The 12457-nt window shown below is 27.6% G+C and overlaps 1 protein-coding gene across 1 annotated transcript; it reads left to right on the forward strand.

Moving 5' to 3' along the window:
* The first annotated feature begins 275 nt into the window (after positions 1–275).
* LOC145971966 (multicopper oxidase 3-like) lies at positions 276–10091 on the forward strand. Its single transcript, XM_083100104.1, has 10 exons — positions 276–342; positions 727–1021; positions 3249–3530; positions 4109–4382; positions 4734–4932; positions 5315–5499; positions 7198–7393; positions 7656–7868; positions 8945–9169; positions 9592–10091. Exons 1-10 carry the CDS (start codon positions 291–293, stop codon positions 9738–9740), a joined length of 2070 nt encoding a protein of 689 aa, XP_082956230.1. The 5' UTR covers positions 276–290; the 3' UTR covers positions 9741–10091.
* Positions 10092–12457: the final 2366 nt, after the last annotated feature.

A 12457-nucleotide genomic window follows, 5' to 3' on the forward strand; every position in this document is an offset into this window, starting at 1 on the left:
TGAATATTTTACTAGACATTTTATGATTTATGTAAAATTAAGAAATTATTTCAAGCCTCATAACTCGAAAAGTACTCAATGAAAGAATACTTTATTATGTTTTGAAAAGCTCTCGAGGTAAGCTACAAGAGCTTTTTTTTGGCAGATAGCCCTGACACCCTGTATATATTGTTTGAACTTGGGCTTTGAATTTTTAGCCTTTTTTTCTACTCTGGAATACACCCTGTATATATCTTCAGAACTGTATAAAAGCGAAATATCTTTTATCAAATGTCATACATTCTACGACAATGTGTTTCCTTCATCAGTTGATTCTCTTTTGCGCGACATTAATTTATTGCGGTAAGAAATATACAATTTTAATGTAATTTTAATTAAAAATTGAAATAACTTATTCAAATTAATATTTGAATTTGTTTTAAATTTGTTTTATTTGTTTTTGCTTATTCAGCTGTTCTTCGGTTTGAGGTAAAAAATTATCTAATAAAGAGTTATTTTCTCATAATGCATTGCATATAGCGTTTGTAGTTCTACACTTGTCTGTAAGAAAATATGAAATAAATAAACATCTATGACATAGTATTTCTCTCAATAACTACATTTTATAGATCTACGTGGTATTTCAATTCTTCTATATAAATGTATCATCAATTTTGTATAACGATGCAATGCGAATATGCTGTGTTAATATCAATTAATTTGTATACGAAAAGCGAGATTGAATAGTTGCAGGGATACAATCGCAGATCGAAGATAATGTAATTTCCGTCAAAGATACAATATCGAAAAATAAAAACACGATATTGATTAAAAGAGATAATTCGGCTATTTTATCAAAATATATAATCGCAGGAGTTGATGATGAAAGAAATAAAATAAAAAAAACTTGTTGGATTAAAGTAAATCCCACACTTACTAATTTATCAAGTCCTCTTGAATGCGCGCGTACATGCAACGATCATGAAAAACCTAAGATCTGTTATTATCGCTTTGAAGCAGAGGCATATTCTTCACTTACCAAGTGAGTAATATTTATTAATTTCTATTAGTAATATTTATTAATTTCTTAATAACATAATAAATTATTATTGTAAATTATTATAAGTATTATTATAAATATTACTATACACAATAATGTGTGTGAATAATGTGTTTAAAATACTGTGATGCATGCATGAGTATTTATAATCTCTAAATATACAGGGTTCCCGGGTTAAATGGCTAAACTTAAAATATAAATTTAGGACCTCAAAACAAGCAAAAATTTCCTCTGGAAGTTTACTCGCATACGCTTCGTTCAAGAGATATCGACTTGTTAAGTTACAGAACCATAGGAATGAATAATACCGAAATATTTCTGTTTTGTCTTTGTTTTGAAGATTGAAGGTCATTCATAGGCTTCTGTTTTTTACAAACAGAATCGATTTCGCGCAGTGTACCAAGTAATTGTTAGTTCATTGAATACTTTCGTGGAGTAAAGTAGTACAATATGCCTCGTACATATTCTAATAGTGAATATGCTGATATGGTATATTTATATGGTTTTTGTGATGGAAATACTAGCGCTGCTCACCGTGAATACGCCGCGCGATTTCCGAACAGAAGATTGCCGAATAAACATGTATTCTCTTTAACATTTCAACGACTGAAGAAAACTGGATCATTTACAATGGTGCCCAGAGCTCATGGAGTTTTTGCACCGCTGCAGAATGAAAGAAGAACAGCCATCATATTGCAGCATTTCGACCAAAATCCATCAACAAGTGTCCGAAGATCTGGTTCTGAATTAGGAATTTCACCAACAGTTATATGGAAGACATTCTCAGTTGATGGACGTCATCCATTCCATATTCAACGTGTCCAACATTTATTACCGGCTGATATACCACGCAGGAGAGCATTTTGCGATTGGTTTTCAAACCAAACAAATAATGATCCACAATTTTGGCAAACAATTTTGTGGACAGATGAGGCTACATTTACCAGACAAGGTATTCTCAATCAAAGAAATAGTCATATTTGGTCACATGAAAATCCTCGAGCAATCCGTGAACAACATTTCCAACACAGTTTTCAGTGTAATGTGTGGTTAGGAATAATTAATAATACTTTAATTGGACCCCATTTTCTACCAGTTCGTTTAAATGCAAACAATTTTCTCGAATTTTTGAATACTCAAATGGATGACCTTTTGGAAAATATTCCTTTGAATTTGAGAAGAAACTTCTGGTTTCAATTGGATGGATGTCCTGCTCATTATGGTAGAGGTCCTCGACAATGGCTTAATGTTCATTTTCCTGGAAAATGGATCGGTCGTGCTGGACCTGTAGCTTGGCCTCCGCGTTCACCGGATTTAACGCCTTTAGATTTTTTTTGTATGGGGTACTCTCAAGCAAAAAGTATATGAAGTGCCTATTAATGACCTTCAATCATTACAACGGAGGATAGTACAAGCGTGCGAAGAAATTACAGATGTACAATGTCAGTCATCCACTCGTTCTGTGATCGATAGGTGCAATGCTTGTCTCCAAGCTGGAGGCTATCATTTTGAACAAAATATTTAATAATTATAAATTTTGGTTACTGTAAAGCAATAAAAAAAGCAATAAAAAAGATAAACCTAGATTATTTTGATATTATTCATTTCTATGGTTCTATAACAAGTCGATATCTCTTGAACGAAGCGTTTGCGAGTAAACTTCCAGAGGAAATTTTTGCTTGTTTTGAGGTCCCCAATTTATATTTTAAGTTTGGCCATTTAACCCGGGAACACCCTGTATAATTTATCTTTTTTTCATCTTATTTATCTTATATTATAATTAAATTTATGTAATTAATTAAAAAATAAATAATATAATATTTTATTTTAAATTAATTTTATTTGCAATTATTTTATAATTTATAAAATAATATAATATTACATGTGCATGTGTATATTCACATATTTGTTTATGTAGCATAAATGGATATACTAATAATTCAATAGATTTTTGTTTAATATTTCAAATGATCAATTCTTGATATTAATGCGCGCGCGCGCGCGCGCCCACACACACGCACGCCCACACACACACACACACACACACACACACACACACACATATAGATACATACGTATAATGTATATTCACACAATAAATTCGTATATTGATTGGATATATAGCATCTATAATATGTGTAAATTTTTAATATTTCTAAATATATTTCAGCGTATTAACGTATTATATATTTCAATTCTTACTTTTCAGAGCGTGTGATTACTGTAAACCAAATGCAACTAATACCTTCTGCAACAATTGTCAGTGCGTACTTGTCGACGGAGTGGAACGTCCTATTTTGACAATAAATCGTATGATACCCGGACCTTCTATCGATGTGTGTGAAGGCGATAAAATAGTGGTAGATGTCATTAATAAAATGGACAGTGAACTTACAATTCACTGGCATGGAGTATTTCAAAAAGGTTCCCAATATTATGATGGTTCACCCTTTGTGACTCAATGCCCTATTTCTGCTAAAAGTACTTTTAGGTAATTAATAAATAATATCGAATTGATTTTAATATTATACTTAAAATAAATATGAACGACTGTATATAACTGCGAATACAAATGCTGAAGCACATGTAGATTTCTTTGAAAAAAATGGATGGTTCGCAGGAAACCATTATTAGTCATATATTTTCTTATCATTAATTACAGAAATATTCTTTAATAGGCGTGCAGTTGCGTTTAGTAAAAATTAATAGAATGAGATAGAAAATTCCTTGCTGAAAAATGTAATGAAAATATGTAATCTTTTATTTGAAATTGGCTATGTCTATTTTTAGTGATACATAAATATGATTTATCTTTATGAATGTATGTATGTTACATTATATTTATTATGAAGATAAGTCATAATATTTTAATTATATTTTGGAAATCTTGCATAATTACACTAAATATTTTAATTCTGCTAGACATTTTTGCATTATATGAAACAGTATTATTGTAAAACAGTATATTGCATAAACGATAGCAAATTTTTCGATAGATATTATGTGTGTGTTGTAAAGAAGTATATGTAAAAAAATATATATATATTATTTTGTAAAATATTTCTTCAGATACCAATTTAATGCGGATAATGAGGGTACGCACTTTTGGCATGCTCATACCGGATTACAAAAACTGGATGGTATTTTTGGAAGCTTGACTATACGTCAGTCAGCAATACGCGATGTAAACAGTTACTTGTATGATTTTGATCTGTCTCGTCATAATATCGTTATCAGCGATTGGATGCACGAACTCGCTTTATCGCGTTTACCTGGTCGTCTTCATGACACAAACTTTCAATTTCCGGACTCGTTTCTGTTTAACGGCAAAGGTCGTTACAAGGTAACATTTATCTCTCTCTTCTATATACATGTATAAAATTATTTTTAATTTAGAGAATAAAAACAAATAATTTGTAATAATTTACAATGCGCGAATTATGATGTCAAAATATGATAAAATAATATAAAGAATATAATAAATAATTTAATTTAAATGTTTTAATGTTTTAGAAGATTAAGAAAATATCACACAACGTAATATACAAAGCAATTCTAATTATTTTAAAGATAGAAAAAATAATTTTTATCTTCATATCTTATTGCAAGTTTTTTATTGCAACATCATATTAGCAGTATTAATTCTATAAGAATTCAATGAGAGTCAGATTTATTATAAGTATAATATTTGCAGGATCCGGCAAGTGATACTATAATCAATACGCAGGTATTTCGCGTGAAACGCGGTTATCGTTATCGATTTCGCATGGTTAATGCGTTTTGTACAACTTGTTCATCTATTTTAACCATTGAGGGTCATAATCTTACTGTTATAGCTGCAGATGGTGTCTCGGTTAAACCCATCATAGTGAATTCTATAATCAGTGTTTCAGGTATGATACATCATTTTCAAGATTAATTTATGTAACAAATAAATTCAGAAAAAAGATGCTAAATTATAAAAAATAAATTAATAAAGTTAATATTAATCTACCATTTTCTGCTCGGATCAATTAAGATTATATAAAATTTTCAAAAAATTTTATTAATAATATATCATGCAATATTAACGTAGTTTTCGTAGATTCAGATTTAACATTGATATTTCTCGAAAATATGCATGTAAAATATAAATTATATCTAATATATATACTAATATATATTAATAAATAAATAAATATATATATATATATATATATATATATATTTATATATTTATATATCTTTTTTTTCTTTATAATGGATTAAATATTTAATATTTGAATGGTTTTTTAGGGGAACGTTATGATTTTATTATAAATACAAATAATCGAATCGATTCCTATTGGATTCAACTTCGTGCAGTCGGAGTATGCCAAAGCAGAGCTATTCAACAATTGGCTATATTACAATATGACAGAGCACCAGATGTACCCACAACATCTCCGCCTACCTTTAATGCTTCACTTCCTGCAGGAATCGTAAGTAACATACAAATTCACAATAGATTTTTGCGATACAAAACATTTAATAATTACATTTAATAATTACATTTACAGTACTTTCATATTAAATCTCTCTTTCTCAATTTGATATGAAATTTTTCTTTTTACTTCTCTTTTCTCTATAGAAAATAAATAAAATAAAACAATAAAAGGAGTTAATTCTATCGTTGAGAATTTTCATTAATATAATGTAGTATTATATATGTATATGCTTAACTTTTCTAACAATAAGTTAATATCCCAGTAAGCAAAATGTTAGCAGGTTGGCAGCAGATTGGCAGCAAATTCGATCAGAATCCCACACCAGAACCATAGCCATCTGTGTCCACATTAAGCTTTTGTTTTGGTGACAGAGTCTGTAAAACATAACCTGTCAACAAACTGTCGGCAGAAACCGAGCAGGATCTGCGCGATGCAATTTGATGTTAGATTGCCAGCAGAAACCGAGCAGAATCTGCGCATGCAACCTGATGGCAAATTGACAGCAGAAACTGCACAAGATTTGCGCTTACTTTTATTAATATTATATTAATGCAACAAAATTTATTATTACAAGTGCTAAATAAGAATATTATCGGCAAGTTAATTACAATTTTCTTCTAAAATGACATATATGTCATATGTTATATCGTAATATATGTTATATCGTAGTTATATCTCATATAGCGAAGGACTAATTTAATTTAATTAAATTAATAATAAAGTAAATGATAAAAGTAAATGTAACTTGTAAAACTGGACATGTAATTTATTTAGAATTAAATTCTTGCTTTATGCCTCAAATAGGCAGTACATGAATAATTTACCATTTATCATATTGATTCCAATCAGTTTAATATTCTGAATCTCATCTGCTTGTATCAGATATCAGAAATTAAAGTGATAAAAATTAAAATGATAATTACTATATTTTTAGTCTTTTATTCATATTCGCGACTTTATATATATTTCTGACAGAAATTAGATTACGAGAAAGTACAGCTCACGTAGCGGTAAGTGAAGGAACTATCGAATCATGCAAACTCTGTTCTTCCGTTTCTGCTGTCAATCTGCTATCAGAGATTGTGTGCGCAGATTCTGCTCGATTTTTGTTATCAATTTGCTATCAAATTGCGCCTCACAGATCCTGTTAAATTTCTGCTATCAATCTGCCGTCAGTTATATCAGCAGACTCTACTCGATATCTGCCGAGAATTTGATATCAAATTTCATTGCGCAGATTCTGCTCGGCTTCTGCAATCAATCTGATATCAAACTGTGTTGCGCAGATCTTGCTCGATTTCTGCCACCAATCTGCTATGATAATTTTAAACAAATCCTGTTCAGTTTCTGCTATCAAATTATGTCAACAGGTTTTGTAACATTTCTGCTGACATTCTGTTATCATTATTTGATATAACAAATTTTTTATACAATCTGCAATCTTACTGTCGACAAAAATTTGTAGCAGAAATTGACAAAATCTGTTTGAACAGACTTTGCTGACTGGGATTATATATCTTTGAAAAACAAAGAGAAAAATAATCGATTTATCTGTATTTTTTTCAAAATAAATACTCAAAGATTATTGATTAATCATACTAATGATTAATTGTTTCTTTGGCATTTCCATTTCTGATTAAAATTTATCTTTGACAATGAAATGGTTATATTGTGTGTGTGTTTTTTTTACAGATATTAAATCCACTTGATAGTAAATGTGATCATCCAAGAACTGATGCGATTTGCGTAAGCAACATGCACAGCGCAATTCGAGTTGACAAAGGCATTTTTACAGAAAAACCAGATGCCAAATTTTACTTACCATTCAAATTCTATTATTATGATCTGCAGAATCTTTTTGCGCCTAACCATTTCTATAAATTTATGGGTGAAGTTTATTCTACAAATTCTTACTTGAAAACTTTTACATTGCTACATTAAATTAGATAAATCAAGATTTTTGGAAAAAGAATCATAGAAAAGACTGGCAATATATTGATCAATTTTTTCTTACGAAAAATTTGATTTTGGCATTTGCATTTAAAGCATTTGCATTTTTTACTACATATTGATGATTTTAATAATAATCTTATATAGTAAATATCTGACAGTTATATTTTATAATGTTGTGCATTTATTTATTACTATAGTTGCGCCTAATGATGTACATATAGCTTCTGTTGTCAATGATATTACATTTCAACTTCCGTCGTCACCACTACTCTCGCAATTTAGAGATATTCCACCTAATACAATTTGTAACGATACCCACAAACCGGATAATTGCGGCAACATATGCAGTTGTACTCATATCATTGAACTCCCATATAATGGTATCATCGAACTTATTATAATCGATGAAAGTAAGCTTTTTGTAGTATGCTTTTCACAATTTATACACATGCCACTTATAATTGCACAAGATATATCACATATATATACTATATGTATATATATGCACACCATAAATTACATATATACTCATTTTTACTACACACACACACACACACACACACACACACACACACACACACACACACACACACACACACACACACACATATATATATACAGGGTGAGTCAAAAGTATGTTTTAAAAATTTGTGAGCGTGTTCCTGGATAAAAAGGAAGAACAAATGTTCATATGAACATATGGTCGCAAATGCTTTGTTGTCGAGATAATGGACATAAATCAGCAGTATCAAATAATGCTTTATTTGAACGTTTACAATTTTGTTATTGTTGTTTTTTTTTGTTTTTTTGTTTTTTTTTGGGTTGGTAGTGTGGTTTGGTTTGGTTTTGGTCATGCGGACGTCGTGCTCAAGCATGTGTTGAAAATGATGTAGGACATGTAGAACATCTCTTATAAACAACAATAACAAAATTGTAAACGTTCAAATAAAGCATTATTTGATACTGCTGATTTATGTCCATTATCTCGACAACAAAGCATTTGCGACCATATGTTCATATGAACATTTGTTCTTCCTTTTTATCCAGGAACACGCTCACAAATTTTTAAAACATACTTTTGACTCACCCTGTATATATATATATATATATATATATATATATATATTGTTATTATTACAGATGAATGAATTAATATTAATGTGTAGGTTTTTTTCTTGGTTCTTATTTTATTTATATCATTTGTATAATTGTTTTAATTAATATAAAATGTAAATAATTTGTTTATATTAAAAGCATAATATTGAATTACTTACGCAATCTTTTAAATTTTTAATTATTGCATGTTAAAAAATGCAATTAAGTGGATACACGTTTAATATTTTACACACACACACACACAAATATTCTCATAATATATAATATAAAGCCATTTTATCTTATGTAATCTCTCTCTCTCTTTTTCACACTGCTTATTTCAATATAGGAAATTATTATATTATTATTGTATTTTACATTTTGTTTTTAGCTAAAATTTCCGGATTATATCACCCGTTCCATTTACATGGGTATGCTTTTAACATAATGTCCACGGGAGTTCCAAATAATGGAACTGGAACTACTGTAGAGGAAATAAAAATATTAGACAAGAAAGGGTTCCTGCCCAGAAGAAAATTCGCTCCGCCGTTTAAGGATACTATGGCTATACCAAATAACGGTTACGCAATCATACGCTTCCGCGCGAACAATCCCGGTAAGTGTTTTTGTATTTTATTTCATTGTACATGTTGTACGCCTTAAAATACTTTTACTATATTTTTATATATTTAAATTAAAACTTGACATGATATATAATTGCCATTCAAAATTCTTATATTTCGATATTTATACTCTACTATATCGATCTGTGGCATCCTTAGTTTTAAATTTCTATTTTAGTATATACATGTCTTATTCATATAATACATAATTGTGCACTTATGTAGCGTATAAACAAAAAATTTAATTTATAAATTATTTATAATTAATTTTATAATATAAGAATATAAATAAACACTGGTATTTTCTACGCAAATGATATATAATGATTATTATATATGCAATATGCTTGTGAATAATTTTTTTTGTTTTATTCAATAGCCACAATCAAATTTTAATCTGATATTTTATTTACAGGTTATTGGTTTTTCCATTGTCATTTTCTTTATCATCTAGAAAACGGTATGGCTAATGTATTCCACGTCGGAGGACCATCAGATCTTCCACCTGTCCCGAAACATTTTCCCAAATGTGGAAATTTTGTACCGTTTATATCTCAACATTAAGTAAATAATTGATACATTATTTGTATTATATTATATTAATATTTAATATTTAATATTTAATATTTAATATTTAATTTTTGTAATATAAAAATGCTTTCGTTTTAATTTAAATTGATTATCAAAATAATCATAATAGTACTTGAAAATGTAATCTTTTTCACATAGATGTTATATTTAAATCTTTTTCTAAAAATTAATTATTAAAAACATTATTTATATATTTAATCCAAATACAATCATTTTATAAATTGTTATCTTTTGATAGCTAATATGTGTTTTTGTTAAACAGGATATTTAACATTAATAACATTATAAATGATATTCTATATAAATTTTATAATTAGTAGAATATTACAAAGGGCGCTTATGTATGTATAAACAAAAAATTTATAAATTATTTATAATTAATTTTATAATATAATGATTATATATGCAATGTGCTTGTGAATAATTTCTCTCTTGCTATGCGCGCGCCATTTAGTTCCTTCTATTGTAATACGAGAAAAAATATAATATATGTATATTATTCACATATACAGAGTGCCTCACAACTTCCTTACTTTAAGAACGTGTTTTTTTCTAGAAATCAAATAGAGTAAAAAATTTTAGTACAAAATTGTAAAAGCTACAATAGTTTTTGAATACAAAATCAAAAAGTGTGTCATCGTTTTGACATCGCGTAGAATTTACGCGCTAAGGTCCTAAATTACATTTACACGTGTACCGATATGTCATCTGTTATTGATTTGTTCATGTCAAGTGATATTGATTTTTACTGTAGCTTTTACTATAGATAATTCCTTACGTATGTATGTATTACATACATCGTACATTATGGCGATTAATTAATATTAATAAATTATAAATAATATATGGAAAACATTAAAAATATTTACTCAAAAACAACATTTCACACAGGCATTTCATGAATTTTTTTATCATGGATATGAATAAAGTTATTAGAATTATTAATAATTATTAATATATATGTATATGTATATATTCAACTGAAATTATTTATAAGAAATTTAAAAATAAAATAATTTTTCTATACTCTCGATATTTATTAATTATATCTCGATATTTAATAATTATATATTAACTGAAAATTCTGCGAATTGAAAGCTTATTCTTTTCTACTTTGATAAAATCGCCCGCATATCGCATTTGTCAAAATATATAATGCTCAAACTTTAATAATATTTTGCATAAGCTGTATCTGGTGGAACATATTTTACAATATTGATCGTGAGGAAAATATTAAAGCAAATCAAAGTTTTATTGTGTCTTTTTCTGTATTTATGTTTATCAACGCAAGTAAATTAAATTTTAGATTTCACACACATGTTTTGCAATATATATATAAGAGCATCCAATATGTCGCTTAATTACAATCTTTCGAATTTACGCTATATTTTATACGTATCAGCATAATAACTATAATGCATCCGAAGTATTTTCTGTCAATTATAATTTTTAATAGATTTATATACATATATATATGAAAAATTATAAATTCTTATCAAATGTCAAGTAAGATAAATAAATATTTTCATATATATTTACATCTCTCTCCATATATATATATATATATATATATATATATATATATATATATATATATATATATATATGGAGAGAGATGTAAATATATATGAAAATATTTATTTATCTTACTTGACATTTGATAAGAATTTATAATTTTTCATATATATATATATATATATAAATCTATTAAAAATTATAATTGACAGAAAATACTCCGGATGCGTTATAGTTATTATAACATTACGAAGGGCACGTTATTTAGTACCTATTATGTATAATCCGAGAAAAAAAAATATATATATATAATTATATGTATATATAAATACATATAATATATTATGTTATATATAATATATATTTATAATATTCTCAAATGGGAAAGAGGCAATAATACATTTTGAGACTTTTGAGTATCAACATAACATGCCTCTTTTGGGAGAGCTTTATATAATTTAGAGACTTTTATATAATTAAATTAAATCTGCATTAAAATAAAGTTCTGAAAATAGTTCTAAAATAGCTGATAAATCAAATTTTTATCTGCTGATAAATTGGCAAGTTTTAGAACTTAACTCATTTTTTAACTGCTAATTTCACAATTACAATTTTAAGTAAATATTTTATATTATTTAATGTAATACTATTTTTTAAATATCTATATTTATATACAGGGTGATTTAGAGCGAACATAATAAATCTTGATATAAAAGAAAACATTAGGTTTTATTCTTAATACTTCGTAAAATGATTATTGTAATTATAGTAAAAAGTTAAAATCATTATGTTCAAAAAAATTGTCTTTTTTTTTAATAGTTTTGTTTTGATTTTTCAAAGGTCTGTCTATCAAGCATATAATTTTACTATTATAGCAACAAAATTTAATAACTTTTTTTAACTACATAAGTATTGAGAATAAGATCTATGTTTATATGATAGTTTTTTCGCAAACAATCTGTCAAATCAAATTTTGTTATACTGTTTTTTAACAGATACGTAAACATGATATGTATGTATATGTTTTTTAACAGATAGGTAAACAGATATGTATGTATATGTATATAAATCTTCGTAAGTATTAGTTAATTTACTTCCTTCCTTCCTTAACTGAAGGAAACACCTGATAACACCCACTCGCAATGCGGATGAGTGTCCGGATTTTCAGATAAGAT

Source organism: Camponotus vicinus, unplaced genomic scaffold, assembly GCF_025532165.1.
Source record: "Camponotus vicinus isolate PSW18456_S1 unplaced genomic scaffold, iyCamVici1.0 SCAF_5, whole genome shotgun sequence".
NCBI lineage: Eukaryota > Metazoa > Arthropoda > Insecta > Hymenoptera > Formicidae > Camponotus > Camponotus vicinus.